The sequence below is a fragment of the Lemur catta genome, chromosome 7, assembly GCF_020740605.2.
Source record: "Lemur catta isolate mLemCat1 chromosome 7, mLemCat1.pri, whole genome shotgun sequence".
Taxonomy (NCBI): domain Eukaryota; kingdom Metazoa; phylum Chordata; class Mammalia; order Primates; family Lemuridae; genus Lemur; species Lemur catta.
In genome coordinates, this window is record NC_059134.1 from 54,542,790 (window position 1) to 54,565,797 (window position 23,008).

At 45.0% G+C, this 23,008-nt stretch overlaps 1 protein-coding gene across 1 annotated transcript in view; it reads left to right on the forward strand.

Moving 5' to 3' along the window:
- The window catches only part of TENM4 (teneurin transmembrane protein 4), a 499,427-nt gene that overhangs the window by 375,827 nt on the left and 100,592 nt on the right, over nucleotides 1-23,008 (forward strand). The window contains 2 exon segments of the mRNA XM_045557253.1: nucleotides 2,100-2,285; nucleotides 17,520-17,666. Of these exon segments, the coding sequence (XP_045413209.1) occupies nucleotides 2,100-2,285; nucleotides 17,520-17,666 (333 nt within the window).

The window sequence follows — 23,008 nt, forward strand, 5'->3', positions numbered from 1 at the left end:
TCACTGGAGAGAAACAGATAGGTAGCCCTGGATGGAGCTGCAGCCAGGCCAAGGGGGTGTGCGGGAACGTTTTCCATTCTCAGGCTCCTATGGCTGTGGGAGCACCCTGATTCGTCCATTATGCAAGGAGCCTTAATAAGGGGTCTATTCTGTGCCATGACCTGTGGGGTACCAGGGATAGGGGTGATCAGAGGAATTAGACCCAGCCTCAGGTTATTCTTAATCTGATGGTGAGACAGACACACAAACAGAAAGTCACCCCACCATGTAAAAGGGGAAAGAAAGAAATAAGAGAGTAACCACAGGGTGAATCACAGGAGGCTTCTCAGAGGTGGGGGGACATTTCAGCCAAGTCTTGGGGTGTACTATACTGTGGAAGATGCTGTATCATAGAATCCCACAGGCTTAGAGCCTGAAGAGACCTTAGACACCATCAGGTTCCCCCTGCAATAGATGAGGAAACTGACACCCAGAAGAGAGGAAGTGACCTTCCCAAGGTCACACAGCAGGTTAGTGGCTGAGCAGACATGGACCTCACCACGCTCCTCAGACTCCCATCCTGCCCTTAGCTTCAGAACACCTTGAGTTACCTGATCTTTGCCATGCCCTTTTGTCATCCACTTCCCCGGGTGTTCGCTCCTGCCTGGTTAGGTCAGCAGAGGCTGCTCCCCAGACCAGGAACTGCAGCTCAGTGAAGTCCAGGGACCTGGCCAAGGTCACACAGCTCAGGAGCTCCAGAGCCTGGCATAGAACCCAGGTCCCAGGTGCCAGGTCAGAGATATCCCCAACCCATCTTACAGGTGGGAAACCTGATGTAGTAAGTACCTCTCTTTTGAGATAATGTGCTTGCCGGGGTGTCTAGCATAGGAATACACCATAAATGGTAACTCTTACTATTTTTTTTTTAATGCTGAAACATTTTATCCATTGTCTTTTAGATTGGCAGGAAGGTCTGAGCCTCTGAGACCTAATTTTGTTTTCTTTTCTTGTTCAAAAGTAGCTAGAATATTAGTAGCTTCTAAACCAGGAGTGCAGCTTGGAAGGGAGTAATGGGCAAGTGCAACTTGATAGAGGTGCCAGCTAATTTAGTTTGAAAGAAATGAAAAGCGTTGGGATTTTCACATGAATTTGAAGAATGTTGGGCCATGAGGCATAAGAATGAAGTCAGGGTCTCCATGAGAGCCTTGGCAGAAAGCTTCAGTGGACACAGTTGCTCAACCTGTTTCCTAAAGAGCAGTTGCATTTTGAAAGCCTTCACCAACTCTGCCTGCAATAAGCAGGGAGCCGTTGCTGGCCTGGAGCCCGACGGGCTTGTGAATCGGGGCCTGTGTGTTTCGCACCGTCTCACAGATGAGCCTTTGTGAAGGGTGGGCAATTCCACTCTGGCTGTGAAGTGGCCCCCCCAGCTGTTTGCTTTGGATCTGAAAGCCCATTTAGCTGGTGCTTGCAGCTAGGGTGAGTAAGCAGGGAGCTGGAGCACAGAATAAACCCAGCAAAAGCGCAGAACAAACTGCAAGTTTTGGACAACAACCCAGCGTGTGCCCATGGGATAGGGGCCCTGCCTCCTTTGCCCCCCCCCACCCCCTCCATTGGCGTGAAGCCCGTAATGAAGTGCAGGCCCCGGAACTCTTCACGTGCCCGGCCAGACCCACAAGCACTTCATTTGGCGACGGGGACTCATCCTCACTTTGTTTTCACACATAACCAGTTTTTAATTAAATTTGACTTTTCCTCACATCTGTTCAGAAGGCCGGTCCCCTTTGGAAGTGGCAAGCACAAAAGCAGGGACAGGCTGGCAATAGGGAAAATCAAATTGAGCAGAGCCTTTCAATCCCCTCTATTTTGGTGGGGAAGCAGGCGCCGGGCAGGCTTCTGCCCAGAGAATTGTTCTCATCCGAGAGTCATTGTCCACGGAGATTAGTGCCCCGAGCCTTGGGAATCCTGATCTCTCACAGAAGCCTAGGTAGGTAGCCAAGTGTGACCCTCGTGCCCAACAATAACTTTCTCAATGCTTGTTTTGTTTCTCTCCTCCCTCCCCTACCCTCTGGCCCCTTCGTCCTCTCCTGGCCCTGTGTCCTCCCTCCTCCTCCTCCCCACAGAGATCTGCGCTGCTGACTGCGGAGGCCACGGCGTCTGTGTAGGGGGCACCTGCCGCTGCGAGGACGGCTGGATGGGGTCCGCCTGCGACCAGCGGGCCTGCCACCCGCGCTGTGCCGAGCACGGGACCTGCCGCGACGGCAAGTGCGAGTGCAGCCCCGGCTGGAATGGCGAGCACTGCACCATCGGTATGGCGGGCCCCGGGCCCGGGCTACCTTCTCTGGTCTGCAGGACACCTCTGTCCCTCCGGGCCCCCACTGCATGTGGGAACAGGGGGCAAAAAGTCCTTTCATCTGACAACATTATGACTGGCCTTTCCTAGGCATCATTTGGATTTAGACTCAGTTGGATTTCAACTTGGCATTTTCAACCTTATTCCTCCCAGTTTCCATTTCCCAGGTTAGCTGGTTAGTGTGCCTTGCCATTTAGCTTCTCCCAGGCTACATGCAGTATAGCTTTGGGTCAAGGAGCTCAGTGTTCAGGAATGAGGCAGATGACTGCCACTTAGCAGCTGTCAGTAAGTCCTGTCCCCTCTCTGAGCCTCAGTTTTCTCAAACAGAAGATAGAGATCATAATACATGTAAAGAGTGTAGCACTGGCTGGCACATAGGGGGAAGCCTAATGCACGTAGCCATTATTATTGATGTAAAATTCATTATCTGTCTGGGATGGCTCTTGCTTAGCTCTGAGCCCTCCGTGGCCACTGGCTCCTGGGTCAGAGCTCCCACAGAGCCCTGGAATCCAGGGAAAGCTCCCCGCAGGCCCCAAGGCCACATCTGCAGTCCATTAGGCCTGGGATCCCCCTTCCCCGAGCTCAGCTTCCATCCTGCTTTCATTTGTCTCCTCTCCCCTCTCTTGGGGTCTCTGGCACCAGCCTCTGCTGAAGCAGCACTGTTGGCAGCTTTAAAAACAAGCTGATCACTTCGTTCCCTTCTTTCTGCCTTTCCTGCTGGTCTTGTTGATTTTAAACTCAGCCAGACGTTTTGCTTTGTTTATTATCCTGGAATGAACACTCACCAAAAGCTCTTTATTGAATCAACTAGTTTATGTATGTGTGTTTTAACTTCTTCCTTGTCTTTTTTTTTTAAATGGAGGGTCTGTGATCAGATGGTGAGCGCATGGCTTTAGAAGGCAGGATTCCATTTGCCTTTCCGGCTCGGAAAGTGACCTCTTGGGTCTTAGAGAAACTGGAAGACACGCCCCAAAGCTTTTGAGAGACAAAGGAATTTTGAGCAAACAGAGCTACCTCTTATCTCTTGTGGGTTTTTAAAATCTTCCTTCTTTTTGGTTTGCAGCCTGACATTAGTTTATACCCTTGATCCCCATCCTAGCAACATCAGTGGCTATAGAATGTCTTACATTTATTAATAGTAATAACAATAATGGCTTCTAATTTTTAAGTATTTACAACGTGCTGAGCACTGTGCTAAGAACTTTTATTGTATTATTTTATTCTCTTAACAATCACCGTGTGAAGCAGTATGTATTATTTCCTCTTTTTCAGCCTGAGGCTCAAGGTCATGTAACTTAAAGAGGTAGAATAGGAGTTTGAAGCTTGATTTTCTCCCCACCAGCTGCTAGCTCTGCAGTCCTTGCACGACAAAGCCCCAGTTTTCTATTGGGTATCAGCCCCTTCCCAGAGGCTGTGTGCTCAGAGTTCTTCACCTAACTCGCCCCAGCCCCCATTCTCAACAGGGCCACTCCATCACGACAGCAGCCCTTCCTGCTTCTCTGCAGCAGATTGTGCCATGTCATCTTACTGTACGCTACTTGATGGCTTCTTTATGTCCGTGTCACCCTACCTCGTGATTGTCCTGGGAACCCCTTAATGAGGGGGTGGCCCTAGTCATGCCCTCTTCTATAAACTCTGCTTTCCCCTCACCTTCACTTTTCTGCGTGACTAAGGGCGGACTGACCTTTCAGCCTCCCAGCCCAGAAGAAGACTCATCCCTATTAAAAAATAAAATAAAACAAAAAAATCAGAGCTCAGAGAGAGCACATTCTGTTTTCTATCAGTTGCTTACTCAGTCCTCAGCTCACCTTACTAAAATTCCAAAAAGTTTATAAATGTCAGACAAAAATTTTTATAAGATAAAAGCATCTAATCTGAGTCAAATGATGAGGGACTTAGGGAAATTCTCCCTTAGTCCAATCACAGATGATTCATGCCAGGGCTTGTGGGCAGGCCTTGCCACACACAGCATCTTGTAGATATGCATCAGCCTGGCTTTAAGAAAGTCTCTTTTATTTTAATGCCCAAAAGTCAAACCATCCTCTCCTACCTCCGTAGCACACCCTGTTGTCACTCTTTAAGAACAGATTCCTCCTTGGGGTTGCAGATGCTTTTTCCTCTCCAGATAAGAAATACATCAAGGTAAATGTGCACAATAGGAGAGGAAGGTTGACAGTCCTAAATACCAGCAAAATGTCATAGGACATTGAAGAAGTAATGGGCTAGTCATAGTGGCTCAGGTGAAAGGACTTTGGCTCAGAATTCTATTACCTTTCATTGTGTGGTGAGCGTTTTCTTTGTCGTTGTCTAATTTTCCTGCATGGCAACCTTCTGTCTGTGGGTCTCTGCTGTGGCCAGCTGCATCCCCAAGAGAAAGCCAACACCCTCAGGCTGGAGGAGCACTTCAGCAACCTTGTAGGATGTGAGGGAGGGGAGGGGATGCAAATGAGAGGAACAATGGTAGGTGCCTTCCTTTTCTTGTTGAAATAGAAATGAGAAGGAGAGATCCTTCTTTAATCTTTGATGGGAACAAGAAGCATTTTCTTACGTTTCCAGGGAACTTTACTCCCTGCGAGGGTAATTTAGGAAAAGAAAAAAACTGCTTATGTGAAAAGTTAGAAATTCAAAGTGTTAAATTTTCTCTTGTTATCAGATTTCATTATTATACAATAGGCCATTATCATGCAGCTAGTTCCAACACTGCAATATAGTCATTTCCCGTATCGGAAAGAACTGATATCCAAGACACTGACTCAGCGACCTCCACGCAGTGGAAGCGAGAGAGGGGAGGGCCTGTTTATTTACACACGGCTGCCCTCCATAAACAGGAAAGAAGGATTTGATTACTCTACAGCAGGAATAAAGAATTTAAAGAATAAGACAAATCTGGGCTCCTTATGGCCACGTCCCCAGCGTAAGAAACTTTTTACCTCAATGACATTTCCCAGAGCAGATTATTGTGGTAGGAACTAAATGTCTTCTTTTGGAGACTTTGGCCCACCTTCTCTTTTGTGGAAGCTACTTGATTTTTCTCAAGAGAGGCTGGTTGTCAGAATAAAAGGGAATTTAGCAGTGGCATCCTCTTTAATGACAGTGTTTTTGTCACACAGCAAGAATACTTCACATGCAATACTAATTCCTTATGTTGGGACTTACCTGTCTCTTTGCGTCTTGAAGACAGATCTTTGGTGGAAGCACATGGGCAGACCACGTGGCTGCTTGGGGCTTCAGTTTCTCTGTCTGTGGGTCACAGAGTGGGGTGGCTGGAGATAGTCCCCAAGGTGACAGAATTCCGGCCCCTTCCCCTGCTACCCACAGAACCGCACAACCAACAGCACAAAACTGAGTCGCCTGCTCCTAAAATACCCTACAAAGAAAAAGGGATTCTTCAATTTTGCTCTCAATGCTAATGCTCACAATTGCATATATAAAGCTCAGTTTTCCTAGCCCAGAAGTTAAGGTAAGACAGATTGATTTGTATTTGTTTCTCAAGTATATGTTCAACATCGAGTCATCAAATGCCTATTTTTGGATGTCTTTTCAAGGAATTTTGTGGGTCCCTTAAGCCTGGGGCTTGACCTCTGATTTCCTCTGAGAAAGCTGAAAATCATAGTTAAATTTAAGAAGGTGTTTAATTTTTTCCTATTTCTTAGAAAACACTACTAACATTTTAGATCAATTCTTTAATGGTTATTTTATTCACCTCAGTGCCCTTTGTCTTTAAAGTCTCAAAACACCTGTAGGAAATGCCAGCTTCTGATTACCTTTGTAAAATTCCAACCTTGCCCCCAAAGCTGTGATTGTTCAAGATGCCAAATACACAGAATTCTTTACTAGACTTCGGGAGAGCTGTCCAATCATATAAATCCTGATTCTTAAACAAAAGCCTCCTCTGGGAGTACAGATCAAAATACTACTCTGATGATGCAATTGCTTGAGTGAGCAAAACCAAACTTCACGAGGAGGAGAAATTAGAAAGAAAGACCACAAACCTTCTGGAGTGCTTTGTCCACTTTTGCATGTTAGCTCTCAGGTTTCTTTTTTGTAATCAGACAATCCCTAACCGAGAGCTCGCCAATCACTTGACCAGGTATCAGCACCTGTGTGATACCCGTGTGGTTTTCCCTCCTCACAAGCATCTACTCACAACAGCACCCGTGATCTGACAGCACAGATGCTGACAAGGAGAAAGAGAAAATGTACAGGGACCTACCTCACGGTATCAGAGCGAGAGTTTGATTTGCTGATGGCTCTGGGAGATTTCAGCCCACACGCAGTAGGGGTGGGAAACTGCAGGAAAGTTACTGGGCTTTGTGAGTTTCTCCCAGGGTGGGTGCCGCCGACCATTTATTCACCGATCATTCATCCCAAGAGAGAAGAGCATTAATGTATCCAAGATCTTAAAAAGAACATCTCTTTGGAGGTTTGTCGTCCATGTGAAAGAAGTTCAGATGATGATAACCACCACACGTGTCACCTGCTGCAACGATCCCTGTGTAATCTGGCCTGACGTGTACCAGTGGTACAACTGTAAGAGTTGACCTGAGGATCCAGGAGAATAAGAATGGAAATCCTCTTGACATGTTCTCCATAACCTTTGATAGGAGGCCCCGGAAGTTTCTTGAGATTATCCCAAGAGAAACTTTTGGAAACTTCTGATGGTACAGGCAAGTCAAGGAAAGAAGTTTTCATGTTGATGGTCGTAGAAATGCCAAAGAGACCTAAGACCTCACAGACCAACCTCATGCCAAAGGCTCGGAGTCTGTGGCATAAAGAGCTATGTGCCACCACTGTCTCCAGCTTCTGGCATAGTGACAGGGTATAGCAGGAGCATAAGAAACGTTTGTGCAATGTCAAAAAAAAAAAATAATAAGTGTGGCCCAGGAGGAAAGAAGTCCTGAGGAAAAAGATACCAGGATTTTATGAAGTCCTGAATCCACCTTCTATAATGCAAACTTGTGGACTTTGCATCATCTTTTCTAAAAGTTGGTACTTTAAAAATCATGAATTTTAAAATGATTGTACTCAAGAGCTTATGTGCCAAGATTTTCAAACAATAAAAGCAACACTAGTGCAGACTTCTACACATGCCTTTTATAAATAAATGGCATTGGAGTTCAGAGACCCAGTTGTCACTTCCATTTTCAATGGCCACAAGCAGAAAGCTGGATTCCCTTCCCAGAGTACTCTTGGACTTGGTATTAACTGTTGTTATCAGCTTTGGGATTCAGCACAGCTTGAGGTCTCTTTGTAGCAAAGGAATCTCTTTGAATTTGTGGAGTCAGAATTTGAAGTTTTGAATGTCTACTCTCATCCCCTGAGAACTCACAATGTTGATAGTAACCTGAGCCTGCCTGGGTTACTTCCACTGGCTTCCCTTCCTACCTGTGGTCTGGAGACATTAGTAAGAATTTTTTAAAGGTATTAAAAATATATTTGCATGTAATAGAGATCTTCATTACTATATGGTTCTTAAAAGTGAAATGGCATTAGAAGAGAGAGACCTGTCTGAAGTCAGCCTGTGGCCCTGAGAGAGGATCCTATAGACAGAGTGGATATAATCTTTAATCACCACCAGAGTCATGATACCACCATTTAGTTTGGAGACAGTCAAGAAAGCTTTTCTCTTCAGAGAACTCCCTCAACGTGGATGCTGCACAGTGGTGTGACCATTTGGATCCCGACAATGGCATCTCAGCCAGCCTAGGCATTCCTGGAAGAGAAACCTAGGCTCACTCCACCTCTTCTGTAACTGGATTCAGAGTCATTACAAGAACTTATGATTAGGACTCTCCAAAACACTCTACAGATCTGAAAGCTAAGAAAACCACCTGAGCCAGGAGATCATGTGTGTTCTTGCTCTTTGATAGTATATCCTGGGAGATGATATCTAAGAAATTTTAGACCACTTTGCAAAATTAGATGAATTAGCATGACTAAGACTAAAGTGACAGATGAACCAAGAATCAAGTAACCCTTCCCTTTAGCCAGATATGTTTCCAAGATTGTTTTTCATGTGGGCTGTCCCTATTTTTCATCGTTTGGCATTCCACAGCTTTGTTTATTCACTCCTGCTTAATAAGCCACTCTCCTTCATGTTCTCCTCTTATATCCTCCTGTCTTGTGGAGCATCCATATGAATGAAAGGAAGCATGCAGGCCAAGTTAAAATCTCCTCTTCCCAATTTTCCACTTGGCTGTGCAGCCTCCAGGGGCATATATCATCTTGAAACAGGGACCCCATGGATACCTGAACTAAGAGCATCCACCAGTCTTTTGAGGCTAATATATATTGATGAACAGCAACAATGTCTGTTTTATCCAGAGGATTGAAAAAGTAAAATTTATATTTTTTTATGAAGAGAGTAAGAATGTTCTTACAGTTTATGGAGCCCTAGGGATTCCAGATAAGGCCACACCATTGCAGCCCAGTCCCATTTGACGGGCTTTCGATTGATGTGTAAAACGGAGCTGAGGACAGAGTGCAGCCTGGCTGAATGCATTAGCTCCTTCAGGAGACTGCCATCTATCTGCCCTTGTGGGGACATACGAGGGGGAGGTGTAGGGAGACAGGGAAAGGAGAGCCCCCCAAATGGCCATGACTCCAGCCTAGGTGGAATGGTTTTACTGATCTGTGCTGGGAATGAAGAGGCCTGCCCTGCTCTACACACACAGCCAGGCACCCACATGTATGCACAGTGGGCTTTATTTCAGAGCAACCTTTGACACCCATCCTCACAAGTAAGCAAGACCTTAGATAGCCAAATAATTTAAGGCTTGGACACAGCTCCTCTGTTGGAAGACAAAGCACACATCATTCTGTCTTTTGAGTTAATAAGCACTGAGAAGTAGTCAGGTTTCCTTTTCTTTTTCCTGTTTTTCACAGTGACATCCATTGCCCTGCGCCTCCCCTTCTGTGTGAGACGCACAAAGGAGGGAGGCATCTTCCTTAGAACACCAAGCGTTCTGCACTCAAGCATATATGGGCACATGTGTACGTGGAAAATTCAAGAACGGCAAACAGATAGTCTAGCAGTGTATTTGACCAAAGACTCAACCCAATTCCCTAGTGCATATCAGAGATTGTTCAAATTTTGCATATTTCTAAATTCCAGCTTATTGGGAACACTTCTGCCCAGATGGGGTGCACTTGCTTGTTCTTGATGTAGCTGCTCCCCCTGGAGGGAGGTCAGATGCTGCTCTGAGTAGACAATGGGGCAAGTTCTGGTTTTCCATAAAGCTGGGCAAACCTGACGGAGCAGGAGTGTGGCCACTTTTGCAGCTTCCCATCCTCCTTTCTCCTGTTTTCCCTATCCATATGTCTTCTCGTTTATATGATCACATTTCCAAACGCCTGGATCACAGAATGAATTGAAGTTCCTTGTGGCCCTTCTGGAGAATTGCTTGCTCTCCCTCCTTCTCTCTCGTGTTGTCCTGTCTTTGGTTTTATTTTCCCCACTGGGACAGAGGCCTGTCCCAAATGTGAGACACAGCCCCGTTTGTTTCCCTAGCACCTGGCATGGTTATGTGGCAGGCAGTATTGCAATTACTCGAGCCTACCTTAAATGTCCTGTCTTTTATCTCCCAAGCTCACTATCTGGATAGGGTAGTTAAAGGTATGGTCTTCCTTCCTCTATTTTCCTGTTGTCTTTGTGTGTGTTTGTGTGTGAGCATAAAAGAAGAAATGTGTATATAAAAATGTATATACACCCCATAAGCATGATGTCTAGATGCTGCTATATCCCCAGTTTTGTCCCCCGCAGCATTCACTGCCCAAAGGGGATGCCCTTGGTCACAAGGTAGTTGATATACCTGGAGTGTCATTCTCCCCCCAGGTTGCTCAGATCTGTTTGTGACATTACCATTGTGCTGCTGTCCTCCCCTCTCCCCACATACATACACCCCTCGCCCTTTCCACCCCATCTCATGTCACCCCGCCTGTTCCTTATGACCCCTGGCCCATCAGAATTAAGGCCCTGGGAACCAGGATGGGTGGCCTGAGAGAGGGAGAGACCCAAGAGCAAGTTCAGAAATCTTAAGGACTGTATTCTATTGCTATTGTGTTCGTGCATCCAGCAACCATGTGTGCAGCCCCCGGTGTGTGCTGGGCCCCTGGGCCAGGCCCTGGAGACAAGGGGAAAAGCAGACCCCTGACCTCAGGGGGTAGATGGTTGCTTGCTTGGTCGGTTGTTTTCCTTTTCAGAGAAGGCCTGACTTTGGTAAGTTTTATCTTTGAAGAGTGTTCCCTAAAGGCAAAGTAATTCCTTCTAATTTAAACATTTACATTAATTAGATGGTGCCTAATTTTCCAAATAGGCCTCATTGCTCTAAGAATAAGTCTCAGAATGAGCAGATATGTGTGCTCTTAGAAGACTCTATGCTCCTTGAGGAGAAATACCATGTCATATTCATCTTTTTATCCTCAGGCCCTAACACAGCACCTGGTAAGATATATGTGCTCAGTTGTTAGGGACACATACTCTGGAGTCACACTGCCTGGGTTTAAATCCCAGCCACAACACTTGATGACCTGGGTGACCTTGGGCAAGTTATTTAGCCTATCTTCACTTCAGAGTCTGTATCTATACAACGAGGATGGTAGCAAGACTCACTCCACAGGGTTAGCATGAGGATTAAGTGAAATAATGAATACAAAGTGCTTAGTATATGGGTAGGAGCTCAACATATGTGAGTTATGCTAGTTTATCATATTCTTACTCTTATTCACACTCCTAATTTGGAGAAGGACTTCATTAGCCAGATTAATTTTTGAAACTGTAAAAGAAGAGACCAAATTGACTTTGTACAAGAGACAGTAACTGCTGTTTGAAAACTCATGGAAAGGATTTCAGGGAAACATAACTGACTAAATGCTTTTCAGCTGGGACAACAGTGCCCAATACAACGAAAGTGTTGCTAGGACCCATCGGGTGGGTGAGAAGCAAGGGCCTTCCTGTTTCATGTGCTGGTCCTCAGCTGAGAGTAGAATCATTCCAACGGGAAAAAGTAGTGCCTCTGAGCCTCTTTACAAGAGGTATTTCACACGTTATCAGGGGAACCTTCAGGATGGACTAAATTTAATTATGTTACCATCTATTTGATGGAATTTGGAATTTTTTCCTACTATGTGAAGTTTTTTCACATCCATGAGCCTTAAGTGAGTCTGTGATTTTTTTTTAAGGGAACAGATATAATTATACTGATTTGATTAAAAAAGGAAACTGAAATTGAGGGAGTTGAGTGGCTCATCCTGGGTCACACCTGCAGTAAGCGGCAGAGCCAGGACTTTGGATTTCCTGGCCTGTCCATGTGTCCAACATGCCACCTTCTATCACAGTAAGTCACCAAGAATGTCCCATAATTTCCAATATTTTTTTCCTCCAAACCACATCTTCCAAACTGTCACCATCACTGGGAAGTGGCCCATATTCTGTCTCAAACTACATGTTCTGATCTTTAGTTCAGAAAATATCATCACCAGACCTTTAGTTGGATTCGGTCAATGAATCACAACTTGCTTTAAAAAATGAATGTTTCTTGGCAAATTCTAGGTCTGAACCAAGCCCTCATCTGGCTGACATTCTAGTATAATGGATACTAATTCTAAAAAAAGAATTCAGAGACCTGTACCATGCAAGCTCAGGACTTGTCAGAGTGGAGCATTTTGCAGTTCAGAGACAAACAAGCTTTTGTTCGTTGCTTTCCTGTCCTGTTGGTAGAGACTAAAGAAACAACATTCACTCAACAAATACGTTGAACTCCTTAAATGCCAGGAAATGTGGAAACTGCACAACAGATATGGTCCCTGATCTTGGTGTACCTTCACTGTAGCAAAGAAGACACTAAAACAAGTAATTCCAACAAAGTGTGATGAGGGTTAAGGAAAAGCCAAGAGCCACTTAGCAAGGAGACTGGCCCCTCCCAATTTGATCAGGGGCCTCGTATAACAGATTGTGAAATTTAACATAAGGGTATGTGAGAGACACTGAAGGTTTTTAAAAGCAGGATAATGATTTGATCACATTTGGATTTGGAAGAATCAATCTGGCCATGTTGTGAAAGAAGAATTGAGGGGGAATGTTGAGGACGAGAAGACCAATGAGCAGACTATTGCTGTCAACTAAGTAAGAGATGAAGGTGACTCTGTCTAGGAAAGTGAATGTGGAGATAAAGAAGTATAAGAGGACCTGAAGCAAAACATAAAGAAACAGGGTATGTTTTATATGATAGGTGTATTGTGTAGCCCCCTTGCCACCTCACTAAAAGAAAAATACCTTCAAAGATTCTGAAAGTCTTCCAGTCACACCTGATGCTAGCTGCAAGGGGCGCCACTTCCTGGGCTTAAGCAGGAGGTTGACAATAAAGCAGTCCCTTGTCATTTAAAGGGCATCATTTCTTATGAAAAGCTCAGCCCTTCTCTAAACCTTAAAATTACATTATTTTGGCTCTAGCCAATGCCTGGTATGATCCTTCCAGAACGGATTCTTAATGTCACTTGGGCTCTCTGAATTATTGATGAGTTTGAGGGTTTGTGGAATTAATCAGCCTCAGCAGTGGGTAAGGATGGGCATATTGCTTTAAGAAAGTCAGCAAGTCACCCTAGAGGCAGCTTCCTCCTGCTGGCTAATGGGGCTGTGATTATCCCAGAAGCAAATTGCTAGATGAGAGCAAACCTCATTCCACCCACAGCTACTCAAAGTCCCTCTGAAACTGATAGCACAGTGCAGATACTCAGGGTATAACTTGGTCCATTTGAAGAAACTGACTATGGATAGTGCCCCTGTGATTCCACACCTAGAGCTGCCCCTCCCTGAGAACACCTATTCTTCAGGCAGCTTCCAGGCATCATGGAATGTGTGTACAGGTGCTGTGTGCCCAGAGGAGCTCACTAGAGCAAGGGTTCCCAAAGGGAGTTTCATGGAATGGAATATTACAGGCTTGTTGGCAGGGAAAAGAGTTCTAAGGTCAAACTGGAAAATGCTCTAGTAATCAAGTAAGCAGGTTTCTTATGATAAAACTTTTCAGAGCCTTTAATATATTGATATTCAGTGTGGCTTTCTAGGATAAGAGTATAGGATGCCATGTTTTCCAAATGTATTTGACTACTGAAGCTTGTTTTTGAGGACCTCATAGAAACCAATATTTCACACAGTTCACTTTGAGAAGTACTGTTTGAGATGAAAGACCCATTTTAAATTCTTCCTGGAACAAAGCAGGGTACAGATAAATAGAATATAAAATTATTAAGGGCAGGGGATATATCTCATCTCTGTATACCCAGAATTAACACAAGGTCTGGCATACAGTGGGTGTGCAGTATGGTTTGTTGAATTTAAGAACAGAACCATCAAATTTGAAATTGTTTTGACCTTTTCTATTGGGTCACTTATGCTGGAAGGACCTAATGGATCTTCTCTTCCAAACCCTTGTTTCACAATTGAGAAAATTGAGGCCAAAGAGGGAAAGTGACTTTCCCAACTTACCCACAAGTGAGTCAGGAGGTACCAGAACCTTGGTCTCTTATCTCATTCATCAATTCATTTCAACAAATATATATTGAGTGCCCGCTCTGTGCAGGCACTGGTTTAGCCCCAAGGTTGCCTTCATGGAGTATACATTCTAATGGAGGGAGCAAGACAATTAAACTGATTGCAAAATTGATTATTTAAGTACATTTGGGACAATTGCTATTGAGAGAAGGACAGTATGCTAGGAAAGCATGAGATGGTGGCATGCACAGGGACTCATGGCCCTGAACCCATCATGCCACCTCCCACTGTACTGCATGTGGACCCCATAACCCCAAGAGACAATTACTGGGCTTGTCTCAGCCGTCTTTGGCAAGGTTGTATTTATGAGGACCATAGCTTTTAACCCAAACATTGATGCAGTTTGGACAGACAAAGGGTTTTCTTGTTTGTGAATTTCTTCGTGAAATTATACAAAATTAAAACAAATAAATCCAACAATAACAATAATAATAATAGCTACCATTTATTGAATGCCAACTTATGTTACCCACTGTGAGAAATAATTTGTATACATTATCTCATTTAATCCTCTCAACAACTCTTTGAATTAGGTATTGTCTCCATTTTGCAGATGAGAAAACTAAAGCTTAGAGTTAAATAATTTGCCAGTCATCACATGGGGTTATAAGTAAAATGATGATGTTGGGATTTGAACTGAGATTTGTCCAATTCCAAAGTCCTTGCTCTGTTATAATACATGGTTTTTATTTAAAAAATTTAGAATTAAGTGGTGTGAGATTAGAACTACCCTAGAAAATCAGGATCTGAAAATTTTAACAAGTTACTTATTTTAGAAATAATCTATGTAAAGTGCCTAACGGACTAGCCAGCCATAGTAGACCTTCAGTATATGGCAATTGTCATTGTCATCACTGTCCTCAAGCATCTAAACCAGGGTTTGGCAAATTATAGCCAAATCTGGCCCATCACCTAGTTTAGTGCTAGTTTTGTAAATTAAGTTTATTGGAACACAGCCATGTGCATTCACTTACAAATTGCACGTGGCTGCTTTCAAGCTACATGGCAGAGTTGAGTAATTGCAACAGAGACCATGTAGCTCACAAACCTAAACCCTCTGGATATTTACAGAGCAAGTTTTCTGACTCTGATCTAGCTAACTGCCTATTTCCTATTTTGCCTTTCTGTGAGCCCTACCTGAGGTTATAGGTACAATTTACGACATTATACTCCCTGTGCCCAAAATAGAGAGAAGGTAAAGGTGAGTGGAAGATTCAGATACCGTGTTTGAGCTATATGCCAGGCTTTGTGTATTATACACACATCATCTTATTATCCTTCCAATACCCCCATTTTATAAGTAAGAAGACTGAGTCTCAAAGAAATTAAATAACGAGTCTGAGTCACACTGCCACTGCCTGGCACAGCCAGCCTTTGGTGTGGCTCTCAAGCCTGCACTCTTAGCAAGAGGTATTCTTTGCATCTTATAAGAGGCTATATCTTAGAGCAAAAGAAAGCAGTTTATTACCATTATTAAAGATTGGAACCTACTTCCTCCAAGACTAATTCCAACTACAAATGAGGCTTAATTAAAAATAAGTCCCAGCCTATGGACAAAATTTGAATTTTTTTTTTTTATAGAGACAGGAGTCTCCCTATGTTGCCCAGGGTGCTAGTTTCAAACCCTGGCCTCAAGCGATCCTCCTGCCTCAGCCTCCCAAATTGCTGAGATTACAGGCATGGGCCACTGTGCCCAGCCATGTGGACAAAAATTGAAATGAGACTAACGAGAAAGGAAGAGGCTATGATTGCTTAGATCGCTAGGGGTGGCTGATGTTGGCTACCGAGTTAGAATACCTGGACATCAGGTGCAGTTAGTCACCTGCACATCACAGCACTGTTCCTGGAGCCCACTTCCTTCTCAGTCGCTTTCGGGGGTGGACATGCTGGTGCTCCCCATCTTTCCCAACAGGCTTCTGCTGTGCAGAGACCACATAGTCTACATACGCTTCCCAACTTCTCAAGGAATCCCTCCTAGGCTTGGCATACACACTTGGTAAATGTTTCTTCTTTTAAATGGAAAACACAATGGCCAGATTGATTGATTGTTTGCTGTGTTGAACATCTCAAGTGTAAATAAACATGTTCTTTTCTTTCACTTTGGAATGACAGCCAACGATCAAAAGTCCTTGAAGCACTAAAGTTTTAGATTCTGATTGATCAGGCATTTAGTGAGTGCCCACCTTGGGCTGGGTCTTGTACTAGACAGCCTCTTTCACATTTGTTGCCCCACTTAAGAATAATGGGTCAATTTCCCATTGTTTCATGGCAGAAAATTTAGTTTGTAGCCATATTTGGAGCAATTTTTTGCTCATAGTAATAAAACAAATCAAGCTGTATAGCTAATAGAGTGCTTTCACATCCATACCTTTCCCTGAGACTGAACAGGGGCAAAGAGGAAATAAAAGGCATGACAGTGACAGGTGATCTTTGATAGCCCCTCCGAGAAGGAGGTTGACAGCTTTATTAAAGTAAGGACTTGAATGAAAACCAAGTGGCAAAATAGAAGCTGAAGTGAACCATGTAACTTAACATATTCTCAGACATAGATTTCTGAGCCACAGATTCAAAGGGGCTTGAAGGGATGGTAATCAAAAACCCTGTATCTACTTTAATAGCAATAAATACTCCCCACCTTATCATATGGTCAAAGCATAACCAACGCAGAGTCTAAGTATTGCCTGCTCCTTCTTGATTAGATCATCCACAGCCCTCTCAGATGGCCGCACCTGTGTTAAGTTCCCACCATGTTTTGTACATCTCCTACAAGGCACCTAGCACTGAAATATTTTACTTCTATGAATTTGTCTCCTTTGGTAGGCTGCATGCTCCTCAAGAATAGGAATAGGTCTTATTCATTTCTGTACCTCCAGTGCTAGCTCAGAGAAGGTGCTTAATAAATGGCAGACAGGTGTGCAGATGAAAGTAGGGAGCAGAGCCGCCTGCACATACCTGCACTGCGCTGGCAGACAGCCCTAGTTAGTCTCTTTTGGGGCAGTCACTGGGGCTCCCCTGGGCGCAGAGCCCTCTTCTAAGTGTAGCTCCACACAAGATGGTGAGAAAAAGACCCAAGCCCTCTTCCTCAAAGCAAAGACAGTTGTTTAGGAGAAAATAAGACAAAATAAATGAAATGCCTAAGGTCCAATAAAATTGACTGGTCACAAGAGTTGGAAAAAGTATAGCCCTTTAGAATGACATGCAGAAGTGCGGAGGGACGTGAGGAGTAAACAGAGAGGTGTTTCCTTTGTTCCAAACAGCTGCCAGAGACAGGAGAAACACACAAGGATGAATAAAGAGCAAGGATCGGGCAGAAAGCTCTATTGGTCGGATTCTGCCACGTCCACTGACTCCAGCTCTAGAATCCTGATTGAAAGGGGGGGGGTTTAGATGCAGAAGGTGTGGGTTTCAGACCTATCCCTGCCACTTCTGACTGTGCAATTTTGGTAAGTCCTTTTACCACTCTGAGCCTCAGTTGCCTTCTCTGCAAAGCGGCAATTCCTAATGACACCTGCCTCCCCGGGCTGCTGTGGCATCAACGTGCTGACGGATGTGAAAGCATTTTGAAAGTCGGCAGGTAGAGTGTGTGTGACGGCAGTTGGCTCTGGGAGATCAGACCTCGACTCTGTGTACTTTGTCTTGCAGAGGGTTGCCCTGGGTTGTGCAATGGTAATGGCAGATGTACCCTGGACCTGAACGGGTGGCACTGCGTCTGCCAGCTGGGCTGGAGAGGAGCAGGATGTGACACCTCCATGGAAACCACCTGCGGTGACAGCAAAGACAATGATGGAGGTAGGACCCTTGGGACCCATGGGCCCTGGCACTCTGGGGGCAGGAGGCAGAGAATGGAGGGTGGGCATCACTGAGTCAGCAGGCCACCAGCACACGAGCTGTCCAGTCAGGGGGGCCCCAGGACAAGCAGAAACTGCACACGTGGCCTAAGGAATGAGTGCATATCACTAGTTCTTCCAATGAATTAATTAAAATGAACTACTGTAAATGAAATCAATTGCCACGCAGCAGCCAGTGTAGAAGAGAAGGCATATGGAAGAAAGAATTTTCAAACAATGCAACAGTGGAACGAGTTGCCTGGCCCAGTTACGGGTTCCCCCTGGCTGGAGGTGGACAGGAAGAGCCATGCAGTTCTGCATCACGGGAGCTGCACAGGAATGTGTACCTTTGGTCAGGGCCTCGTCTCCTCTGACTCTGGTGGTATCCGTCTCTAAGGACACCAGGGGACATCTTTGTAATAGAATTTGCCCTTGCTTTGGATTTTTTTTCAAGTATTAGATAGTCAAAGCCCAAGGAAGAAGGGGCTAGTCTTGTGGAACATTCATTGGCTGAGAGGGAAGAGGCCTGGCTTCTAATCTGACTCTGACTTTGACTTCCTGTGCATCCTTAGGCAAGCTGCCTGGTGTCTCTGGGCCTCACAATCCCTATTTATAAAATGAGGCCATCAAACCATAGGGACCATTTCAGTCCTTATATTTGTCATAGTCTTAGTCTTCGCTTTTGTATTGTATACACTTGGATAAATACAACCATAAGGTGCTCTACTTTCCCCCCTGGAAGATAGATTGATCCTTCCTGATTCTACCAGAGGTTAATAGGAAAATAAAAAGATAGAGATGTGGAAAACAAAAACAAAACACACACACACACACACACACACACACACACACACACACACACACACACACGGAACAGTTAACCCTTTCTTTCCAATAATGGCCTAACAGTGGCCTCATCCAAACGTGTTTATGTGATTCCTTTCTGCTTATACAAAGGACTTTCTAGTATACTGCACAGAGTAGGAAATCAATAGGGCAGAAATGCAGCATCACAACCTTTGTTAATTTTCTGCTTAAAGGGATTCTAAAATCTCCAAGCACCATAAGAATTAAAAGGCCAAGTGTGTGGTATTGTTATTACTGTGATTCGTTTGCCTTGAGCTGGCCCTAGTAGCCTAAAGATGGCTATTTTGGACATTTGAGGCGGCTTTTAGTCCTTCTACCTGCTGTCTAAACCCAGGAGGCGAGTGGGCGTGATGCACCAGGCCTGGGCTCAGGGGAGTAACTCTCAACAGGAGCTGGGGGCTTGGCCGTGGGAGCCAGGCCAAATCCATGTTCTTTGCCCAAGATCTTGCAGGGTTATAACTTCCATTAGTGTAGAGTTCATTAATTTTTGCTCTCCATAAATATCCAAAGTTCTTATTTTGGAATCAGGCGCTATCCAAACGTAGAGATGAGTAACTCCTGTCCCTGTACTCCAGGAACTCAAATGAGGGAGAAAGATCCAAAGTTAAGTGCTAATGGACTGTGATAAGTGCTGTTGTAGAGTGATGTATTGGTTGTTGTGGGAGTAGGAAAACATTCATCAAGAAAGTGACGCTAGCACAGATAGGAGTTTCCTGGAAAGGAAAGGGCTTTCCATTCAGAGACGGCATCATGGGCAAAGGCCGGCAAGGCAGGGAAGGGTATCAGGCGTCCCTGTCTTCAGGCAAGATAAAGTGTGTTTATATTTGTTCTTCATAGGAAGGAGAAGTCAGCCCAGATTACCTGCATGATTTCCTCAGCATTCCCCTTTGCCTTGCCCGTGTAGGCACCATTGCAATGACTAACAGTGACACTCATGTAACAGAAGGGAAGGGGAGGAGCCACACCACAAAGTCATTCCCTGATCTAGAGTCCAGGTCTTGACCACAGCCTTCAAACAGCTGTTGAACATCTGGGCAGCAAAAGAACTGAATGTCTTTGGTAAATGTGGGGAGAGGGCACTTCTCCCCTACCCCAACACACATACAATAATAGGTAATAGAATGAGGTTCCTTTATTCTCTCACATGGAAACATCATACAAGTGTGCCCTCTGTTTACTGTACTTCAGAGACAGCCTCCCAGCACCTGGACTTGCTGGTGTTCGCACGAGGCCCAAAGCCCTACAGCTTGGTGAGAGACAGAGCTTCTTGTCATAGGAAACGGGGCTGATCCAGACCCCAGGGGAAGGGAGCCTCCTCCACCTGCTCTGACAGATGAGCCAACAGGAAGTAGAAAAGAACAACCAGAAAATCCCCAATGGCAGGGGAATATACCTCTTGCATGTTGGAGCATGTTGTGGACTGAAATGAGTTTGTACATAGTTCATTCACTCACTTGACAAATGTTGAGTGTCTACACTGCATCAGCCCTGTCCTGGGGCTTCAGAGATAAATAAGACACAGTCCCCACCCTTGAAAATTCACAACATAGAGGGAGAGAGAAACAGCAGGTAATTGCGATGCAGTGGGATAATTGCTGTGATGAAGGAGCATCCATTCATTCGACCCATAGTATGTCTGGGTGCCCTGCCGGGAACTGTGATATGGGTCCTGTCCTGTGGGGCTTCCAGTCCATCCAGGAGGACATCCCTTGGGTCATCTTGATTGGAGATACAACCAGCTAGGGAGGCCAGAGTGTTCAGGGTCTTTGTCCTTGGTTCTCAACTGCGAAATGAGGAAACATCTCATCTAATAACCCCCTCAGTGCGGTGGGCTGTCCACCCATCAGGAGAGCCAAGGGAAAGGTTCAGAGGACCCTGCTTTGCCATAGGGGGTGGACTGTCCCCAAGTGCCAGAGGGGCCAAGACTTATCTTCACTGGCCTCTATCGCTCTGGGCCTTGGGCAAACAGGGACAGTTATAGTGGAGGGAGAAACAGAGCAGACTGTGCAAGGCGTGCAGGAGTGAGCCATACTGGGCACTAAGCTATTTTCAGTTCAGGCAAGCACACGTTTGTTGGGCTCCTGCTGTCTACAAGGAACCACATACCCCTTTCTGAGGGACAAAAAGGCCCAGTCTTTCTCCCTCAGGAAGCTCACAGTCATTTGGGAAAAAATGTCATCCAGACATCTACATCAAATGGGGGCAAAATTAAATAAGTGCCTCTGTTTTAGCCCTGAGAGGGGACGCAGCATAATCCCTGAAAAATAGTTCAGGCTGGAGGGAAACAAGGTGAGAGTCTCGCTGAGTGGTGGTTCTCGGCTGATGTGACCCAGGGGCTTGGAGATGGACTCCGCAGAGCTTGCTGTCGAGTAACAGGACTGAGAGGGACGTCAGAGAACTCCAGCTCTGTCACCTGCATGTTTACAGACGGCAGAACTGGAGCCCAGGGAGGGGGGATGACATGAGATGTGGCACAGTCATGCAGAAAGTCTTTACACGGCCTGGACTAGGACCCCAGACTCTTGAGCCAGTCCACATAGCCCTGTGAACCTCGAACACTTCGCCTTCTCCTGGTGACTTCTCCTAGAAGTTAGTGGGAGCACTTACTCAGATCCAGAGAGACTGCAGCAGTACCACAGAGCCAACCAGAGTATGGTGATAACTTGGATGTCATTTTATAGTTTGCAAAGCAGTTGTGCATCCACCCAACAACACTGTGCGGTATGTGGTGTTATTATCCCCTTAGTATTCCCTTAGGATGAGGAATGGGGACTGAGCAAGTATCTCGCCTGGGTCACACAGCTGCCAGCATCTGTGAGGTCTGGCCACCTTAGAGCTTTCCACTGTGCCCAGACTTCAGACACATGGCGCCATCGTAGAGCACTGTGGCCCTTCAAGTTATCTGAGAACCCCGAGTTTCTCTTCTTTCCCAATTTGCTAGGCTTAAAGCAACCCTTTTTAAATTAAACTTGAATTTCAAGGTTCATTAAGAATGCTGCAGCAGTGTTTTTAAACTGTGAGACCGAAAAAAAAAAAGCTACACAGTATGACTGAGTTGGGAGTAGCTTTATTGCTTTATTGGTTTGTTTTTGTTTTCATGTATGATTACTGCCTGGATTTAAAAGCAGCAAGCAGATCCCAAAGGTGACTCGGTGACTGCCAGCCTCCTGATACTGTCGGGGCTGCCCGATCCATCCGCCATGGCTCCAGATTTCACCCCAGGCCCTGGGTGGGGAGAGGGCCCAGCGGGTGGGCAGGTCAGGGGGCCCTGACCCACCCACTCAGTGTGAAGCCCTCCGTGTGCCCCATTCCTGTTGCATGTGTTGCGAAGCCCTTGATGAAGTGTAGTCACGTGCATGTTCTCATTTTAGACTCACTGATCCTCTCATGGGGATGTTCATTTCATGTCCATTTCCAAGATAGTGAAGCTATATCCCAAAGACACTAAATGATGATAAAATGAGGATAATAATGCACCTTGTGGGGTTGCTGTAAGGATTACGGGTTTATTTAAAATGCTGAGAGGAAAGATAGCACAATGAGACAGAAGCTATACCCAGATTGTCTGAATTCAACTCCTGGCTCCCCCGTTTGCTGACTGTGTGACCTTGACTGAATTACTCAAGTTCTCTAAGACAGTTTCACACCTGCAAATGTCAGTTGTCTCTTCTGCTCCTTTCCACCTGCAACCACAGAAGCATGATGTTTATTATAAAGGATATATTCATATATAAATAATTATTTTTAAAAATTGTAATTATGCCCTCTATAAAATTTTATATCCTACTTTTTTCACTTCGGGTTATGCGCTTATGATGTATTTTGCCATATAACAATGTGCTTTTACCTTTTTCATTTTCTTTATCAAAATCTGTATTCCAGACTGTTACATGCTCATTGCTCAAATGAAAAGAATTCAAATATTTATAAAGGAAAACAAAAGCCACCATTTAGAGTCTCCCTAAGTGCCAGGCACTGTGCTGGACACTCTGTGTCCGGGATCTCTAGCCCACACAACAAACTTGCAAGGCAGACATTTACATGCAGGGAAACTAAGTCTCAGTGAGCTGAAATGATTTGCCCAGAGTCACACGGGGATCAGTGGGAGAGCTAGGATTAGACTGGAACCCGTGTTTAAAAAGAAACCAGAATAAAAACTCCACTGGAATTTAAACAACCAGACTTCTTTTGATAGAGGATCTTTAAGCAGCTTCAAGGTATGATAATCTCTTTCAGTGCTCTTGGCCCCTTAAAAAACAATCATGGGTTGCAATAGATAATCAAGAGACGCAACCTAGAAGGAGGGATCTCAGGAAAACTGAGAACAAAGCTCTCTGTCCTCCCTCCTCCTCCCTGTCTCCTATTGCTGGAATGGAGATTTCACATAAAGCCGTAGAATTTGGTCACCCTTCAAGTGATCTCTAAACCATATTTCTC